General features: G+C 42.4%; 1 protein-coding gene across 1 annotated transcript in view; it reads left to right on the top strand.

The window, feature by feature from the left end:
- Nucleotides 1-21,348, top strand: part of LOC115085328 — a 271,980-nt gene that overhangs the window by 174,441 nt on the left and 76,191 nt on the right. The window contains exon 8 of the mRNA XM_029591204.1: nt 348-508. Within this exon, the coding sequence (XP_029447064.1) occupies nt 348-407 (60 nt within the window). The 3' untranslated portion in view covers nt 408-508. The remainder of the gene's footprint in view (nt 1-347; nt 509-21,348) is intronic.

Here is a 21,348-nt window from a genome sequence, read left to right as displayed (position 1 = left end):
AGTAGGGTCCACAACTGCTATGGAATTTAAGAGGTAGCAGCCCATATGCTGTCAACAAGGATCCTGCATCACTTCTTCCATCATTTGGTTTCAGTCTTATGTAATGTTTGCATATTTTCCAGATCAAACTGCTTAAGTTCCATCTAGTGTCTTGACATGCAAACCATTCCATGTCATATATTCAGTAACTCATTGATTGTAACTGAAGTGTTGTATCTAGTGTGTATATATACAATGTCATTTAATTCAGAATTATGTTTTTAATTTAATGCTTGCATTGTCTTTTATTTTAAATGTTTAAAAATGTAACTTTGTTTGTACTTGTTTTATATTCTATTTTAAAATAGGCTAGAATTTCAACACTGCTTGCTGAGCTAAAAGAAAGAAAAGATGCTGTAAGGTTCTAAAACAAGAAATGTCAGAGAAGTTTAACAGCATTCAATTCCTATCGCTGATTTAGACGAGAAAATCCAATTATTAAGAATTGAGCACACCAACAAGGATTAAGGTAACTTTTTAAAATTAAATCTTGGAAAATTGCACATTATAGTTAAAGATCTTATCTATTTACACTGAATCCTTGTTTTCCATTTATCCTTTAGCAATTCAATATTCCATTTGCACAGATGAAATAAAGTTTTCATATATCTGTTTTCATTATTATAGTATTCTTTTCTGTCTTCTTAATTTTTTTGGTTCCATTTCTATCTGTATAGATATAACTTTCAAATTCTAAATATAATAATAACAGTATTTTATTAACATTAAATGGCAGTATTTAACAGAATTTCTTTCAATCCTATTCAGGAACCATAACTTTAAAAGCATGTGGGCACCTATACATGTGCGTATGGGTGTGCAAGTGGCCATAACACTGGAATTTTAAATCACGCGTGCGTATGATTAAAATATAAACTACCACGTGTTATGTGCAAATCCTAATTTTAAGTCCATACTCGAGCAATCGTAATTCACATATCTTCCTTAGGACTTTGTTGGATTTAATACGCACAGATAAGTGGATTTTTCAACATGCTCACATGAAGGTCATTTCCAGTTTTATCAAGTAGACCACCAGTTTGCCCAGTCTATTTTGAGGTCAGCCAGATCACTCTGGTTCTTCAGCCTTCACTCCTTCAGTTGATCTGGGACCATTCACCCTGTCATATTGGGCCTAAAAAGTGATCTCTACAGACTAACACCTCATCAGGAGCAAGAGTAAACATATACAGTTAACAAGCCACCTCGTGGTGCGGCTGCCTGTTTTAAATATGGATGTACATGCATAACTGTTGGCCCTGCCGCAAAATGCCCCTTTTTTTTTCTCAAACACACACGCCCCTTGCCCTAGCCATGTGATTGGATAAATTCCAGGGACTGGGGATTTGTGTGTCGAGGGGGGGGGGCTGGGGAGAGTAGAAAGAGGGGGGCTGCTCCTTGAGAGGAGGGCTGGGTGCAGATGGAGGGTGTTTTGCCTGTCATGAGGGCCAGGGGCAGGGGAGGGGGCTGCTCCTTCAGGGGGGTCAGGGGCAGAGGGGCCTTTTTGTCAGGTGAACTGGACGGAGGGAAGGGGCTGCTCCTTTGTGGGGGCAGGGGCAGAGGGAGGGAAGCTTTGTCAGGGGACTGGGGGCTGATCCTTCAGGGGCGCATGGAGAGGGGGTATTGCCTGTAAAGGGAGGGGGCTGCTCCTTCAGGGAGCTCGGGGATGGGGTATTTGACTTTGCTGGAGTGGAGGCTTAGATATCGGGAGGTTCACTACTACATACACATTTTAAACTTTTTTTTTTGAGGAGGAATTGGGGGCTGACTCACCAGTGGCGCCAGGTTGAAATGGGGTCAGCAATGACCCCGCTCAATCTCCCATTTGCCTGTGGTTTATTTTTTTGGTGCCAGAAGCCCTTTAAGATGATGGTGGTCCCATGAGGTGGGCCGCCATTGCATTAAAGGGCTTCTCGCTTCGTTTCTTTTGTGTTGCTTATTTTGCTGTGACAGTAAAGAACTTACCATCATGCTGCAATGTGTTTTTGGGGGGATGGGCCCCCCTATTATGGCAACACATCCCAGGATAGTGGGACTCCTCCTGCAAGAGGATATTGCGACTTGATGAATCTAGGGGCAAGTTTGTACCTGAGGGAAAAGAGGGTAAAGTGACTTACCAAGGTCACAGGGGAAGGCCAGTGGGATCTGAACACTGGTATCCCTGGTTTGTAGCCCACCATTCTAACCATTAGGTTTCTCCTCACACTAGCTGAAAGTGAAGCTTCAGTTCTTCATATTGGTCCAAAATGCATTGAACACATGGTGCAATTGAAAGCCATATGTATAAGAACAACTTCAAAATCTTCATCAACATTTATGCATGAATAGATACTCTATAATTCTTTTCTGAAAACCAATTGTATGTTTCAGATACCATAAATTCTAAATTGCAAGGCATAACTTTAAGAACTTATGATGAACATAGCTGTATAGAATGGCGAAATCACTTGATCTGAACAACTGTAGGATTTATCTGTTGGAGCATTGTTATGACTGAATTTGCATTGCTAGACGTTGTATTACATCCATCTTATATATTTATTTAAAAGGGTTTATATACCTCTTTTACAACTAAAAAGTTGGGCAAAATGGTTTATAGATAAAATAATCAACAATAAATCACGTAATCCCCAATGTCTGAATTTAAGTGCTATGGCAGATTCTAATGCAACAAACTGAATGCCAAAAGTGCTCACAATATATGAAAGATGCTTGGTTTAAAGTTGACCAGTCATAATAGGCTTCATCGTGGGAGCAAGGTTGCTTTGTGACTCCGCCTTATTTTTAATCATCGGTCAGATATCAATGACAATATATATATTTTTAGGAATTTTCAAATTTGCTCAGTGAATGTAACTTTTCTTAAAAATCACCGCTGTTTACATAGCTCTGAAGCCTTTGGTTCTTAACACACCCGACATGGGTCCATGTTTCGAACGTTGCCATTCTTTGTCAGGGCTTATAATAGCGTCTACAAAGTAGAGAGAATATATTATCTTAAAGCTTTATGTATGAAAATACAATCAGATAACTTCAAAGTGGGGCAAAGTCTCTTGAATTTAAATAGCAGCTGGTGGACTTACTGTATTTGTAGTCTTTTAAATATTAAACATGGCGTTTCCACGTTCTGTTTCCTGTGCACCGGAAACGCCAACCTTATAAATATGCAGTAATGTCATCATTAGTGATGTTAATGATCGCAATCAAATTAATGTGTACCACTCGACAGCGATATTTAGAACCATTAGGATAGACTGAATTCAGTCTATAAATCTACTGTTGCTCTTTGTGGTTAAGAATGGCCTTAGCATTACCACCTCTTGGATTAATATGAACTAATTCAATGACACGCCATTTAATTTCTTGAAAGCTATATTGGTATTGGATACAATGTGATACAATCGGGGCTTGAAGTTTAGAAGTAGCTAAGCAGCTACGATGTTCCATGAGTCTAGTTTTGAGAGATCGCTTTGTTCTCCCTAAGTAAAGGAGGGGACATGGACACTGTAACATGTAGGTTACATTAGTAGAAGAACAATCTGTGTGACTGTAAGCTGTAATGAATTTTCCCCTTAGGGTCTGTCCATGTAGTGCATTCAGTTTGTTGCATTAGGCTTGAGTACAGAATGAACATTTGATGCAAGTCCAGTGACCAATAGTAGTACAATCAGAAGCTGTTAGTAAATCAGATAAATAAGAATGGATTAACAAATCTTTCAGATTTTTCCCTCGACTGTATGCAATTGTAGGACGTGTTTGAAAATTTGAATGCATTTTTAGAGTCGGCCAATGATAAAAATTTAGCTCAGAAATTTGCGGAGAAAAAATGGCATATGGTAAAACCACATGTCAATGGGGTTTCTTTGAATGTTTGTTATCAAGAAGTAGCCAATCTCGTTCCACATTGTAACCTGTTTATACGCTAGCTTTATATACTTGATAGGATAGCCTCGTTGCAGAAATTTATCAATCATAAATTGTGATTGTGGCAATAAAATCAGCTTTATGTGTGCACAAATGATAGAGCGGAAGAAACTGGCTGATATGTAAATTTTTTCTGTAAATGAAATGGGTGAAAACTAGAAAATGTAAATAGGTATTTTTTGCACAAGGTTTAACAAAAATATTAGAAATCAAAAATTGATCTTCTTTTTTGATGAGAATATCCAAAAATTCAATTTGCTGAAAATCATACGGGCGGATTTTAAAAGCCCTGCTCGCGTAAATCCGCCCGGATTTACGCGAGCAGGGCCTTGCGTGCCGGCGCGCCTATTTTCCATAGGCCGCCGGCGCGCGCAGAGCCCCGGGATGCGCGTAGGTCCCGGGAGTTTTGGAAGGGGGCGTGTCGGGGGCGGGACCGGATGACACGGCGTTCCGGGGGCGGGACCGTGGGCGGTGGCGCCAGCCCGGGGGCGTGGTCCAGGCCTCCGGACCAGACCCGGGTCGGAAGACGGCGCACCAGCAGTCCGCTGGCGCGTGTAGATTTACATCTGCTTCTCGCAGGCGTAAATCTAGGGACAAGGTAAGGGGGGTTTAGATAGGGCCCGGGGGGGGGTGGGTTAGGTAGTGGAAGGGAGGGGAAGGTGAGGGGAGGGCGAAAGGAAGTTTCCTCCGAGGCCGCTCCGATTTCGGAGCGGCCTCGGAGGGAACGGAGGCAGGTTGCGCGGCTCAGCGCGTGCAGGCTGCCCAAAATCGGTAGCCTTGCGCACGCCAATCCAGGATTTAGAGGATACGTGCGGCTATGCGCATATCTTATAAAATCCCAGCGTACTTTTGTTTGCGCCTGCTGCGCAAACAAAAGTACGCGATCGCGCTTTTTTTAAAAATCTACCCCATAATGTATGGTGAATTGTAAATGGCTATCAAGTGATTTAACCATTGTAGAAAAGATACTAATGAAGCTTCATCAGAATGCCAAAGGAAAAAAACATTATCAATGTAACGATACCAATTTTTTAATTTATTTATTTATTTATTTAGCATTCTTGAATTCAGGCGCTCCATACAGAAATTTTTGTTCAAAAGCTACAACATATAAATTTGCGATGCTGGGGGCCATGCTGGCCCCCATCGCGGTACCTTGAATCTGTTTATAAAACATTTTTTGAAAAATGAAATAATTTTCAGTGAGAGCTAATTGTGACAAACTAAGATGAAATCTGATGGTATGCGATGAGGCCGTGGTCTTTGTTCCAAAGTGCCCAAAACAATTGCTAAAGCTGCTATTTGGGGTATATTAGTGTAAAGAGCTTGAATATCCAAAGTTACAAGTATAGATTTTATATGTTGCAGCTTTTGAACAAAAATTTCTGTATGGAGAGCCTGAATTCAAGAATGTTTCTCATTGGTATCGTTACATTGATGATGTTTTTTCCTTTGGCATTCTGACAAATCTTCATTAATATCTTTTCTACAATGGTTAAAATCACTTGACAGCCATTTACAGTTCACCATATATTATGATTTTCAGCAAATTGAATTTTTGGATGTTCTCATCAAAAAAGAAGATCAATTTTTGATTTCTACTATTTTTGTTAAACCTTGTGCAAAAAATATCTATTTACATTTTTTATAGTTTTCACCAGTTTCATTTACGGAAAAATTTACCTATCAGCCAGTTTCTTCAGCTCTGTCGTTTGTGCACACATAAAACTGATTTTATTGCACAATCACAATTTATGATTGATAAACTTCTGCAACGAGGCTATCTTATCAAGTATATAAAGCTAGTGTATAAATGGGCTTACAATGCGGAACGAGATTGGCTACTTCTTGATAACAAAAATTCAGAAGAAACCCCCATTGACATGTTGTTTTACCATATGCCATTTTTTCTCCGCAAATTTCTGAGCTAATTTTTTATCATTGGCCGAGTCTAAAAATGCATTCAAACTTTCAAACACGACCTACAATTGCATACAGTCAAGGGAAAAATCTGAAAGATTTACCTAATTTACTAACAGCTTCTGATTGTACTACTATTGGTCACTGGACTTGCAGCAAATGTTCATTCTGTAATCAAGCCATCACCGGCACTACATGGACAGACCCTAAGGGGAAAATTCATACAGCTTACAATCATACAGATTGTTCTTCTACTAATGTAATCTACATGTTACAGTGTCCATGTCCCCTCCTTTACGTAGGGAGAACGAAGCGATCTATCAAAACTAGACTCATGGAACATCGTAGCTGCTTAGCTACTTCTAAACTTCAAGCCCCGATTGTATCACATTGTATCCAATACCAACATAGCTTTCAAGACATTAAATGGCGTGTCATTGAATTAGTTCATATTAATCCAAGAGGCGGTAATGCTAAGGCCATTCTTAATCACAAATAACAGTGGATTTATAGACTGAATTCAGTCTATCCTAATGGACTAAATATCGCTGTCGAGTGGTACAATTTAATTTGATTGTGATCATTGACGTCACTAATGATGACATTACTGCATATTTATAAGGTTGGCGTTTCCGGTGCAGTCACAGGAAACAGAACACGGAAACACCATGTTTAATATTTAAAATACTACAAATACAGTAAGTCCACCAGCTGCTATTTAAATTCATGAGACTTTGCCCACTTTGAAGTTATCTGATTGTATTTTCATACATAAAGCTTTAAGATAATATATTCTCTCTACTTTGTAGATGCTATTATTAAGCCCTTGACAAAGAATGGCAACGTTCGAAACATGGACCCATGTCGGGTGTGTTAAGAACCAAAGGCTTCAGAGCTATGTAAACAGCTGTGATTTTTAAGAAAAGTTACATTCACTGAGCAAATTTGAAAATTCCTAAAAAAATATATATTGTCATTGATATCTGACCGATGATTAAAAATAAGGCGGAGTCACAAAGCAACCTTGCTCCCACGATGAAGCCTATTATGACTGGTCAACTTTAAACCAAGCGACTTTCATATATTGTGAGCACTTTTGGCATACAGTTTGTTGCATTAGAATCTGCCATAGTGCTTAAATTCAGACACTGGGGATTATGTGATTTATTGTTGATTATTTTATCTATAAACCATTTGCCCAACTTTTTAGTTGTAAAAGAGGTATATAAACCCTTTTAAATAAATATATAAGATGAATGTAATATTGTGAGCACTTTTGCCATTCAGTTTGTTGCGTTATAAATAAAATATACATAAATAAAAATTGATATAAAACATAACTATAAAAACACAATAGAAGAAAGTAGGATAAACTATAAAATAGGAAGGGTCAGGAGAGGGAATACCTTCAGAGGACGAAAGGAAAAGCTCCAGAGGTAGTAATCAGCAAACATGGTCAGGATAGTGCTTATTGAGGTGTCGAGAGGGAGCTGAAAGCCACAGAAAAGAGGAATGTTTTCAGGTTTTTTTATATCTTTACATGATGTTGTTTGCCTTAGCTGGTCTGGGAGTGCATTCCAGAGAGAAGGGCCGGCAACGGAGAAGGTGCGTCATCTGGTGATGTCTAATCTGGCTAAGTGGACAGATGATATCGCCAGAAACTTTTTATGTAAAGAGCACAACTGTCTACTAGGTTGATAAATATGAAGAAGTGTGCATAACCAAGTTGAGGAGTCATTGTGAATTAGATTGTGTATGATGGATAGAATTTTGTATTGTATTCTGTATTTTACCGGAAGCCATTGTAGTGAGTGTAAGATTGGGGTTATATTTTCTTTTCGAGAGGTGCCTGTTAAAATGCTTGCAGCTGTGTTTTGTATTCATTGTAAGGGATGAATGGCACTTTCATGAAAGCTGAGAAAGAGGGCATTACAATAGTCAATACCTGTAAGGATAAGGGATTGAAGGACAGTATGGAAATCACTGGCAAATAATAAAGGACGAAGAAGTTTTAGCAGATGAAGTTTATAAAAAAGTTTCTTACTAGAGTGGAGATATGAAGGGACATAGATAGACGTGAGTCAAGATGTACTCCGAGTTTACGAGCTTTCAATAAAATGGGAATTGATACATCATCTAGAAGTTTGTGAGAAGGAGGTCTACAAGCAGAATGAGGAATGGTTGATAAATGTAAGATTTCAGTTTTGGAAGTGTTTAGTTTAAGGCGATTATGAGATAGCCATAGGTTAATTGTTTTGATGTGAAGACATACAGTTGCAAGGGTATTTGACCAGGTTGCGGCATATGGTACAAATAACTGGATGTCATCTGCATAGATTTTGAATTGAATGTTGAGATTATTGAGTAGGTGACAGAGGGGTAATATGTTTATATTGAATAAGATGGCGGAAAGAGATGAACCTTGATGTAGACCGGAAGAACGGTATACCAGTCAGATGAGTGAGGACCAATGTTAATATGATGTGGGCGATTGGTTAGATATGAGCTGAACCAATTTAATACAGTGTTGGCTGTGCTTATGGATTGTAATTTGTGAAGAAGAATTTTATGGTCAAGTAAGTCAAAAGCAACTGAGATGTCAAGTAATACTAGAATATAATCAGTGTTAGTATAAAAGCCTTGTAGTAGAGTGTCAAAGGAGGAAAGGAGTAGTGTCTTGGTACTGTGACCCTTACAGAAACCATGTTGGTTTGGATGAAGAAGTGAATTCTCAGACAGATAATCAGTGAGCTGATGTAAAACTACAAATTCAATTAATTTGGCCCTATGCACTTATCACTTGATAGTTTTCTTATCATTCAGCAATTTCATTAATGCAGTAAAAATAGCCTCTGCTGTTCCAGCTTCTACCAAAATCATACCAAAATCATACTTCACACATCCTAGAACTGTAGAAATAAACCATGATGCAGAATTGTTTCTCTGTTGTTATAATCGGTACTTTCATCAATGATAAGTGAGCATGGTGCATCATTTAATTCCTGCAATAAATCTTCCTAAATTAATGGACTAAGAACATGCTTAATCAAAGAAGTGCATTTTGTATGATAGACTGCCAAGTCTTTTCCAAATATATCATAAACTAATTCCCTCAGGTGAACCACTGTTGTTATTCTTGAATGGCAAAGCTTGGGGCGGATTTTAAGAGCCCTGCTCGCGTAAATCCGCCCGGATTTACGCGAGCAGGGCCCTGCGCGCCGGTGCGCCTATGTTCAATAGGCCTATCGGCGCGCGCAGAGCCCCGGGACTTGCGTAAGTCCCGGGGTTTTCCGAGGGGGGAGTGTCGGGGGCGGGGCCGAGCGGCGCGGTGTTTCGGGGGCGGGCCCGGGGGCGTGGTTTCGGCCCAGGGTGGTCCAGGGGCGTGGCCGCGCCCTCCGGAACCGCCCCTGGGTTGCGTCTAGGCGCGCCAGCGGCCCGCTGGCGCGCGGGGATTTACTTCTCCCTCTGGGAAGCGTAAATCCCCCAACAAAGGTAGGGGGGGGTTTAGACAGGGGCCGGGGAGGTGGGTTAGGTAGAGGAAGGGAGGGGAAGGTGAGGGGAGGGGCGTTAGCGAATTCCCTCCGAGGCCGCTCCGATTTCGGAGCGGCCTCGGAGGGAACGGAGGTAGGCGCCGGCTACACGAAATCGGTAGCCTTGCGCGCGCCGATCCATGATTTTAGCGGATATGTGCGGTTACGCGCGTATCTACTAAAATCCAGCGTACTTTTGTTTGCGCCTGATGCGCCTACAAAAGTACGCGAGGGCGCCCTTTTTGGAAATCTATCCCTATGTGAATAGCTAATTTAAGCTCAGACGTTTAATGCTATTATCAACTACTTTCTGATCACAACTCATATAAAAATATTTTCATGCTGGAAAATGGTGCTGTATTGTGGTGGTGCTTGTCAGTTGAGCTATGAGATGTCAGGTTGCCCCTATAAGCATGAAATTTGGCATCAGTGGTATTTGCAATACGCTTTTGTAGCATCGCCTGGTACTTTCTGGATCCATTTCTCAAAGTCGACTTCTCTCTCCCAAGCTTCACAATAGCATTTCTCTTATTTTGACCTCTTACCAATGAGGGATACACTCTGCTAAAACACTAAATAGATACGGCTAACAAGAATTGATAGATTTATTTGAAACTATCAAAAATACACAGTTAAAAGTACTATGAGAGTTACATGACTCACAGCAACCTTTAGGCCCAGCATTACCATGGACTAAATGCTGTCTGTTTTCTCTGAATTACCTCTCAGGTTTCCTTTCATACCTCCAAATCGACCGCTAAATCCGGAGAGAAAATTGCGGACCCCTGAACCGGTGCTCTATTTCCTTTCTCTCCTTTGGAATTTTCAATACTGGCAAGTGCAGTGATTGAATGATATATCACCCAAAAAAAATGCACATGCCCTTAAAAGTAGCCCAAAAAAACACACAACCCACAAAGGCCCCAAACTAGCAGTCGATCTCCAAAACTAGCCTAATTTGGCGTGAAATCCGCTCAACTGGCAACACTGGTAAGAATGATTCTTGGGTACCTCTTTGGCTTAAAGACAGTAGCTCCAATGCCCAGGGACTAGGATGATTTGCCATGTATTTTATGGTTCCCAAAAAGGAGAGATCCTTCTGTCCCATCCTGGATGTAAGGCAGGTTAACTGATTTCTAACGGTCACTCATTTCAGGAAGAGACATTAAAATCAGTTGTTCTGGCAGTGAAACAAGGAAAGTTTACTGGCCTCCCTGAATCCTATGAAGGCTTATTTTCATATCCCTATAAGGAGAGGTCATCAACAGTTTCATTTTGCAGGATTAGGGGCCATTTTCAGTTTCATGCCCTCTTATTTGGGCTAGCCATTGCTCCCAGGACCTTTTCAAAAGTGATGGTCTTGATGCCAGAGATGCTGCAGAAGGAAGGAATATTAGTATGTCCTTGTCTGGATGACCAGCTAATAAGGGCAAAGTAAGAAGATTAGAGGATAGTGGCACCAAAAGAGTGGTGCAGATCTTGAAGAAGTTGGCTTGGATAGTGAACTTCTCCAAGAGCAGTTGCACCCTTTTCAGGTCCTGGAGTATTTAGGATCCCTATTTGTCACAAAGATGGGTTGTATCTATTTAATGATGCAAAGAATTAAAAAATTGCAGCAACAGATTTAATCTTGCTGTCATGCAGGAATCCATTGATGTAGAGCTACTTGTAGCTTCTGGGGTCCATGGCAGTGGCATTGGACCTGGTTCCCTGGGTAAAGACAAACATAAGGCCACTTTAGAGGGCCCTGCTATCCAGATGGAACTCTTAGTCTCAAAATTCTGTAATAATTCTGCCAGTGCTGGAAAAGGTTAGATAAAGTGTGCAGTGGTCACTACATTTCAGGAATTTAGAGTTGGAAGTTGATTTTGAGACATCCAACCTGGGTGATGGTGATTATGGATGCCAGTCTGTTGGGTTGGGGGGCTCATTGCCTGAAGGAAGTTGCTTAGGGCCAGTGGTTGGAGAAGGAAGCAAAGTGGTCTATCAAGTGTCTGGAAATCAGAGTGATACAGTTGGCTGAAAGGTTGTGCGGTCAAAATAATGTTCAACAATGCCACAGCAGTGGTGTATCTAAATCACCAGGGAGGAAGCAAGGGTTCATAGATATCAGAAGTGGTGTATTTGATGATTCAGTGGGCAGAACAAAATTTAACATTGATTCTGGGATCACACATCGCAAGAATGGACAATGTATAGGCGGATTTTCTCAGTTGCAATGTTACTGATTCCAGGGAGTGGTCACTATCTGCAAAAGTGTTCAGTCAAATCTTGGATAGGTGGGAACTTTCACTCTTGGATCTCATGGTGGTCACCGAGAATGTGAAGGTGAAGAATGTTTTCAGTTGAAAAATGGAGAAAAGATCTTTGGGATCAGATGCTCTGATTCAGGAGGTGGTTCTGTATGTGGTCTCTTCATGGCCCAGAATTGGCAGAGTAATTTAAAAGAATTTCAAATCATCCAGGTCTTATATTTCTGGTGGTTCTGGATTGGCCAAGGCATGCTTAGATTTCAGATCTAGTAAGATTTTTGCACAACAAGCTATTGTGGTTCCATCAGAACAGCGAGCTCCTTTCTTAGGATCATGTTCTTTATGAGGATCCGGCTTAGTTTTGTCTTATGGCTTAACCCTTGAGAGGTCTCGTTTAGCCAAAAAGGGCTATTTTCTAGAGGTGGTGAATACTCTTTAAAGGCTAGAAAGTTTTGTACATTTTGGCTTATGTACGAATTTGGAGAATATTTTAACAGTGGTGCTCAAACACAGGTAAAATTTTAAAAGGAGAGCACGTGTACCCATAAACATGTGCATTGGGCACACGAGCAAAAATACACTTAGGGGCGGATTTTAAGAGCCCTGCTCGCGTAAATCCACCTGGATTTACGCGAGCAGGGCCCTGTGCGCCGGTGCGCCTATGTTCAATAGGCCTACCGGCGCGCGCAGAGCCCCGGGACTCGCGTAAGTCCCGGGGTTTTCCGAGGGGGGCGCGCCGTTTTTGGGGCGGGCCCGGGGGTGTGGTTTCAGCCCGAGGCGGTCCGGGGGCGTGGCCACGCCCTCCGGAACCGCCCCCGGGTTGCAGCTAGGGGCGCCAGCGGCCCGCTGGCGCGCGGGGATTTACTTCTCCCTCTGGGAGGCGTAAATCCCCCAACAAAGGTAGGGGGGGGGGTTTAGACAGGGCCGGGGGGTGTGTTAGGTAGAGGAAGGGAGGGGAAGGTGAGGGGAGGGCGTTAGCGAATTCCCTCCGAGGCCGCTCCGATTTCGGAGCGGCCTCGGAGGGAACGGAGGTAGGCTGCGCGGCTCGGCACGCGCCGGCTACACGAAATCGGTAGTCTTGCGCGCGCCGATCCAGGATTTTAGCGGATACGCGCGGCTATGCGCGTATCTACTAAAATCCCGCATACTTTTCTTTGCGCCTGGAGCGCCAACAAAAGTACGCCAACGCGCCGTTTTTGAAAATCTACCCCTTAATTTTATATCATGTGTGCAAGTACATGCATTTCATTTTTAAAAATCCTTACTGTGCATATGTATGGAGCCTTTATGCGCGTACTCACAAGTGACCATGGGGAGGGGAATGGAGAAAAAGAAAGAGAGACAATGTAACATGCTATATATATCTCCCACTGTAAGAGAGGCACTTTCAACTCAGGGTGAGCTTTGGAAGGAGGGCAGTGTTACAAAAACCCACCCTGAGTTGAAAGTGCCCCTCTTACAGTGAGAGATATAGAGAGTGTCAGATCATCTCTCTCTTTCTCTTTCTCTCTCTCTCTTTCTCTTATCCCTCATCGGACCAGTAGTAAAGTTACGCAGGTAACACAGTACACATTGCCATGTTCAGCCTTGTGAAATTCAGAAGTTACGCGCATAAGTCTTGATCCATCCCCAGAACGTCCATGCCCCACCCCTTTTCTGCCTCCTTGATGCTCTCACAAGTATATACGCACCTACTTCCCAGCTCATGCATGGTCTACATACATGTGTATAGGGCTGTTTTTGATCCAGCAATGCTTTTAAAATTTATCTGATAGGCAATTACATAGTAACATAGTAATGATGACAGAAAAGGACCAAATGTTCCATCTAGTCTTCCCAGCAAGCTTCTTATGGTAATAACTGCCATGCTGTGCAGGTTACCCCCATGTTTCTCTTTTACTGGATGATGAGCCTTCTTGAAAATTCAGACAGTGCTGCTTGACGTTCATTGTATATTGTTATTGTTTGTAAGGTTTTGGGTGGACCCTTGGACACTGTGGCAGCTGACCACGCCCACGGAGGGAAGCCCCGCAAGGGGCCACAGGTCAGTTTCAGCTTTGGGGATACACAACACAGAATTATATCTTTATTAGACAGAGTTGATAAGCCATCAGAGGTGGTAGTAGTGAGTAGAGATGAAGGCCGGCTGGGCTAGGGGTCCTCAGGATACTGGAACAGCGAATCCCTCTATGGCTGTGCTGTGGTGGAGAAAACTGAGATAGTGAGTACAGTGGAGCATACACAGAGTTCTGGTATAGGGCCTCGTTGGTAAGGTTATTCACACAGCGGTTTCTCCCAGAAGGTGTCACAGAAGCTGGAATAGAGGCAGGCCCTCGAGGAGCAAGTATCTGGCTCGAGGGAACAGCTCTGAGGAAATAAAGTTGGTAACTCACTGATGATGTAGGCAGCGGTTTCTTCCAAGCAGAAGAGATAAGTTCAAGCAGCGAGTCAGGGAACATGGGCCCTCAAGGAGAGAGTACCGGTTCCTGATAGCGACCTGAAAGAAATGAGAGAAGCCCCCGAGAAGCGGGTACCCCCGTTAGGAGAAAGTCCAAAGTTGGAGTGGCAGAGTAGCTAGGTATGGAGAGCGAATCCCATCCGTAAGGAGACCCTTGCTAACTCGATTAGCTAGCAAAAAGTGTAGGCTTTTGTATCCGGGATGCGTGACGTCATCACAGGGGGATGCCCCTGAGGTTCTTGCCAAAGAGAGAATAAGAAGCAGGGCCATGCGGCACCCGCACCCTATGGTATCTGGACAACATGGCAGGATGCAGCATCCAAGCCAGACCGGAGACACCGGAGAGGATGGCAGGCAGACGCCGGGGCAGCCAGATGTCCATCAACCGTGGGAGGAGTCGCAAAAAAGATAAGGTGGGCGGAGTGGAGACGTCGAGCAGTGACAGTTGTAACACATATGGAATTGACCATTGAAACAGTCCTGTGTTTTTTCCCTTATTTTATTTATTTATTTATTTATTTAACAATTTTTTTATACTGACCTTCATAGTAATAACCATATCGGATCGGTTTACATAGAACGAGGGTATAACTGAAGCAATAAATAAAAGTAATTAACAATAGAGGTGAATAAGACAAAGTTACATTTAACAAGGAGTAAAAAACTTGGAAGCTTAAATAGCTGGAAGAAAGGTAAAGGCAGGAGGTAATTATAACATAATACAAGAAATAATATGGGTTAGGGCTTAAGGTGCTTTAACTTGGAAGAGCCCGAGTTCATCGTTCGAGAGGATAGAAGACCAAACGTCCAGGTGAGAATAATGACGAATAAGTCTCAAACTTATGTCTGCGTATCAGTACCCAAGACTGTAAAAGTCAGGGTCCATGTTGGTTGTCATCCGAATCCAATTCTTCTTCCCACCCACCCCACCCCCACTGTCAAAGCAAAGAGCGATGTCACAGTTGTGTCAAAGGTATCAAGGCTTATTAGTTGAGGGTAGTAATCCCATGCCTTCTGTTAAGGGTACTAACTGTTGCTGTGTGCAGTTACCCCCATGCTTATCAGTTCCCCAGACTGTAAAAGTCAGGGCTCTCATTGGTTGTTGACTGGATCCAATTCCCCTTTCCTCCCTGCTGTTGAAGTGGAGAACAATGTTGCAGTTGCATCAAAGCATCATGGTATATTGCTTAACGGTAATACTCCCTATGCCTTCTGTTAAGTGTAGTAACCACCACACCAGCAAGTTACCCCCATGACCCTTTTCTTCATTTCCATCCTCTAGCCTTTAGGGATCCACAGTGTATATTTTATTTATTTATTTATTTAAGTTTTTTATATACCAACATTCAAGACAATAGTCCCATCATGCTGGTTCACAAGAAACAGGAGTGCAAAATAAACTTAAACTTGAACAATAGTGCGGAAATAGCAGTTACATGTAACAAGGAAAATTGAACTTGGAATGAGAAAGAAAAAGGAAAAAGGAAAACCAGCTAATTACATATAATTACATTGTAAGAGGTATATCCCATGCCCCTTTGAATTCTTTTACTGTTTTCATCTTCACCACCTTCTCCAGAAGGGCATTCCAGGCATCCAACTCCCTCTCTGTGAATAAATATTTCCTGATGTTCATTCTGAGACGTGCCCCCTGAAATTTCATTTCATGAAACCTAGTTCTACTGATTTCTTTCCATTGGAAAAGGTTTGAAGTCCATGCATTATTAAAACCATTCAGGTATCTAAAGGTCAGTATTGTATCTCATCTGCACCTCCTCTCCTCCAGGGTATACATATATAGATACTTTTAACCTCTCCTAATAAGTCTTCCATGGAGACCCCACATCATTTTAGTCACCCTTCTCTGGACCACCTCCATCCTGTCTATCCTTTTTGAGATATGGGCTCCAGAATTGCAGCACTCCAGGTGAGGCTTCACTAAGGACCTGAACAAGAGCATTATCACCTCCTTTTTCTTACTGGTTATTCCTCTCTCCATGCAGCCCAGCATTCTTCTGGCTTTAGCTATCACCTTGTCACATTGTTTTGCCATCTTCTGACTGTGAGACACTATTACCCCAAGATCCCTCTCTTGATCCGTGCACATCAGTCTTTCACCCTCTGTCATATACAGCTCTTTGGATTACTGCACCCCAGATGCATGACTTTGCATATCTTAGCATTGAATCCCAATTGTCAAATTTTTGATCATTATTCAAGCTTTCTTAAATCACTTTTCATTCTTTCTGCTCCTTCAGGTGTGTCCACTTTGTTGCTTTTGTGTCCCTAAGTGTGCTTCAGTGCCCAGTATTCTGCAATTTATGCAAGAAAGTCTCTCAAACTACTTGGCTCTTAAATCTCTAAAAGTGCAAGTAGCAGCCTTTGGGGCGGATTTTAAACGGCCTGCGCGCGCCGGCGTACCTATTTTGCATAGGCCGCCGGCGCGCGTAAAGCCCCGGGATGCGCATAAGTCCCAGGGGGCGTGGTGGGGGCGTGGCGGGATGACACGGCGTTTAGGGGGCGGGGCACGGCGTTTCGGGGGCGGTGACGTGGGCGTGGTTTTGGCCCGGGGCATCCCGGGGACGTGACCGCGGCCTCCGGAACAGCCCCCGGGACCGGACCACGGAGCGGGGCAGCCGGCCGACGCGTGCAAAGTTACGCCTGCTTTCAGCAGGCGTAACTTTGCCGACAAAGGTAAGGGGGGGGGGTTTAGATAGGGCAAGGGGGGGTGGGTTAGGTAGGGGAAGGGAGGGAAAGGTGGAGGGAGGGCGAAGGAAAGTTCCCTCCGAGGCCGCTCCGAAATCCGAGTGGCCTCGGAGGGAACAGGCAGTGCGCGCTGGGCTTGGCGCGCGCGGGTTGCACAAATGTGCACCCCCTTGCGCGCGCCGACCCTGGATTTTATAAGATACGCGCGGCTACGCGCGTATCTTATAAAATCCAGCGTAATTTTGTTCGCGCCTGCGCAAGTTTTTTAAATCTACCCCTTTGCGTGCTATAGAAGTATTTTGGGGAGACCCTTATTCTCTCATCTAGATGGTTTGTGGTCCCTGAATGTTTGAGAGAACATTGCCCAAATCTCATCTTGGAGTGAGTTTCCTCACTCCGAAGGCCATCAAATCTTCACAAGAGACCACTGTTCTGTTCGTACGTCTCATGTTGAATGTGAAAGTGGCCCCCAACCCCCTACACTCATACCTAATCCCCACCTCGAGTTACTAGGTGGGCCTCCCATAGGGATACAAATACCTGTCTAGGGAGAAGACATTATAGCAAGTCAGTGTGTCTCTGTCTCTCTCTCTCTCTCTCCTCGCTGTCTCTCCTCTCTCTCTCTCTCTCTCTCTCTCTCTCTCTCTCTCTCTCTCTCTCTCTCTCTCTCTCTCTCATACAAGCTATTTGGAATTGTTGTGGACTGTGACAAACATTTACTGGCCTCTAGCACACAATGTAATGCAAATGAAAGGGTTGTAGCTATTAGCCGTGCTAACACTGTGGCTGTTTCGCAGCACATGATAGCTGTTTCCCGTTAATGGCTGTTAGTGTGAAATTATCTCCCGCAGTAACTCCTTGGAAAATGACCCCCTTTGTCTCTTAAAAAAAGGGCAACATTTACAGATATACCTTAACTTAAAAAATAACTTGGGAGACATGTGACTCTAAAGTAAAAAAACCCAATCTATTTAATCCTCAATTAGTGACTGAAGGGGCATTAGATGATTATAGTGCTTAACTTGTAAATCCCTGTCTTCTTTCTGCTAAAACACAGGTTGCTGGATGATATCCATTTATTTATTTATTAGCTTTTATATATCGACATTTGTGGGTACATCATGCCGGTTTAGAATATAACCAAAAGGAGGAAATTACAAAAAACCAGGGTGGGGGGAAGAGGGAGCAGATAGAAAGAGAGAAGGGGCGAGAGAAGAAGTTAGAGATCATATTTAAATAGTCATCCAAATGATCCAAAACTCCAAGGGCACTCCCTATCTAAAACACTACAAATTGGATATCATAAGAACATAAGAACATGCCATACTGGGTCAGACCAAGGGTTCATCAAGCTCAGCATCCTGTTTCCAACAGTGGCCAATCCAGGCCATAAGAACCTGGCAAGTACCCAAAAACTAAGTCTATTCCATGTTACCATTGCTAGTAATAGCAGTGGCTATTTTCTAAGTCATCTTAATTAATAGCAGGTAATGGACTTTTCCGCCAATGCGGCTGGGCATTATTTTTTGTCATTTATGATATATTTGCATTGTTTTCATGATATATGTGTTTACTGGTTATTTATCTGTTTGTTTTTGGTTATTTTAACTTGTAAACCAATTTGGATAGACTTTCAAGGTAGGGAACTGGTCTATAAAAATAATAAATAAATATATTGAAAGAAAAAGGGAAGCTAGAAATGAAATCATAAGAATAAAGTCACAAATGAAGGAGAAATCACCTACAGCAATAAAATAAAAAGATAATATTATGTAGACTTGTTAATGTAAAGAGAAAGTGCAATGGTGGGTAAAGTGAATAATAAATAGGGGGCTCAGGAAAAAGCATAAGGTGAAAATAGATCTTATCTGATAATTGCCTTTCCTTTACAATCTGATAATTGCCTTTCCTTGAGTACAATCAGACCAATCCAGATGAATAGGGATGGCTTCCCTGCTGGCCGAAGGTCCTGGCAGTGGCAGTGGCGAGGTTGGCTCCCTGCCCCGAGGAGCGGGGATGTGCAGTGTCAATCTTAGCAGTAGTGGCGTAGGCTTCCCCGAGGAGCGGGGAAGCGAAGAGTCAGTCTAGGCAGTAGTGACGTAGCCTGCCCCAAGGAGCGGAAAGCGGGAACAAGTCACTCGTATAGAGACGTTGGCACTGCCCGGGGAGCAGGGAGGTGCGGAGCAAGTCGCTGGTGAAGAGACGTAGGCTCTACCCCGAGGAGTGGGGAAGAGCAGAGTCAAGTCTCCAGGGAAGGCAGATACTACCCCGAGGAGCGGGGAGGCCAGCAGGCATAACCTCTGGAGAGGCGCAGGGACACCCCGAAGTGTTAGCACCCGCCGGCCGCGGCAAGCCGCGACCAGGACCAGGCGTCATGGCCGCGGCGGACTGTGACTGAGGCCGGGCCGGCGGGTGCGGAACGAATAGCTTACCTGGGATGCCGGGTATTGTCGAGGGTTCCTCGGGGGCAGGCAGCCCTTTCCTCTTCAGTCTGGCGGCCGCCGCCATTGCTGGAATCAGCAGCGTGGCTCCGCGGCGGCTCGGCTCTTCCTAGGAGCCGCGCGCGCAGCTGATGGGTATTCTTAAAGGAGCCATGACAGGAAGAGTCATGGCTCCATCCAAATCTCCTCCCCTGGCTTCCTGTACTTAAGGCAAGGGCTGAGCATTCAGTCCTTGCCTTAAGTATAACATTCTCTGATAATGATAATCAGCGAGATTACTAACCAACACCAGCCGTGGAGATCACATTTCACCCATCCTCAGAAAACTACATTGGTTACCAGTAAATTTTAGATTCCTCTACAAATCAATCACCCTAATACACAAATCTATCCATCATCAACTCCAACTCGACCTTGAAATCCCCTTCAAATTACACTCTTCCAACAGACCAATTAGAGATATTCACAAAGGCACGTTGAATTTCCCCCCTACCAAAGCCTCACGCCTTTCCTCGACAAAAGACCAAGCTTTTTCAATAGCAGGACCAGCTATATGGAACAACATTCCTTCAAGCCTCCGATTAGAACCTTGTCTAATTACGTTCAGAAAAAAACTCAAGACGTGGCTATTTCACCAAGCATTCGATGACCCTCCAGACAATCACTAATCATATTTTATCTCTCCTGGACATAGAGGATAGAGGTCCACTATCCATTTGAACGAAGGACAATCACAGGTTAAAGCACATTATGCTCTAACCTAAATTCCTTTTGTATTATGTTTAATTCCTCCTGCCTTTCTTTCTTCCAGCTTTAAGCTTCCCAAGTTTTTTACTCCTTGTTAAATGTAACTTTGCCTTATTCACCTCTCTTGTTAATTACTATTTATTTATTTGCTTCAGTTATACCCTTGTTCTATGTAAACCGATCCGATATGGTTATTACTATGAAGGTCGGTATAAAAAAGTGTTAATAAATAAAAAAAATAATATAAGAAATTTGGGGTTTCAATTTGATTTGGCTTTTAGATTTTGTCCTCAGATGAAGATAATAGTGAGATCTGGGATTTTAAATTGAGGAAATTATGAAGTATGTTCTGGATAAATGTGACTTTAGATTAGTTATTTTTGCTGGCGGCAATTGATTATTAGAACGCTCTCTATATGGTTTGCCAAGAGAGAGCTGTGCAAATAATATTGAATGTAGCAGTGAGACTTCTAGAATAGCCCCTGTTTTTGTGAAATATACTTCTTTGACATGATGTCAGCTGTAGGATTACAAGCTTTTTTGGAAAATGTTAAAATCATACTTATTTCGAGAAGCTTTTCAGCCTCATAAGTAGATGATACAGTTTTAAAAATTATAAAAAATTTGTTGTTGTTTGTATGTTAATTTATTATGTATTTTTTCTTCTGTAATCTGCCTAGAACAGATTTTTGGAAATTAGGCAGAATATTAATTGTATATAAATAAATAAATGACTATCAAAATGACCCAAATTCCATCATAAACCCTTTCGTAGCCATCATGAAAATGCCAGCAGCCTGAGAGTAAAATGAAAACTATAACTTTCGTATGTATTTATTTTTATATTTGCTAGGTATTTTTACTTTTTTCAGTTTTTGTTTTGATATATTTAATGGTGTACTGGAAGTTTCAAGGACTATTATCAACATTGGTTTTGGTGTATTTTGTAGTTTATCAAGTCATTTTTAATTCATGATTTCTTTGGAGTTGTTCGTTACATGTAAAATTTATAATTCTGGAAAAATGGAATTCAAGGTTTTCACATTATTTAAGACATTTTTACATACAAGAATAGATGAATTATTATTTAAAATATATGTTGGAAATTGAAAGTACTAAAAGAAATCACTCTAACTTTGCCCTTAACAGGGGTGAAATCCAGTGTCACCTACTGCCATTAAAATAATAGCAAAGTATTAAACTGGAAAAATACCTCTGTTACAGGCTGGTACCTTAATATTGGAAATAAGCCTATTCATACCTAATGAAGATAATCAAAGAACTCCATGTGACCCATATATACATGTTGTGGCTGTGTGGGCGATCTACTA

The sequence above is a fragment of the Rhinatrema bivittatum genome, chromosome 2 (genome assembly GCF_901001135.1).
Source record: "Rhinatrema bivittatum chromosome 2, aRhiBiv1.1, whole genome shotgun sequence".
NCBI classification, from domain to species: Eukaryota; Metazoa; Chordata; class Amphibia; order Gymnophiona; family Rhinatrematidae; genus Rhinatrema; species Rhinatrema bivittatum.
This window is presented reverse-complemented; position numbering and strand designations above follow the sequence as displayed.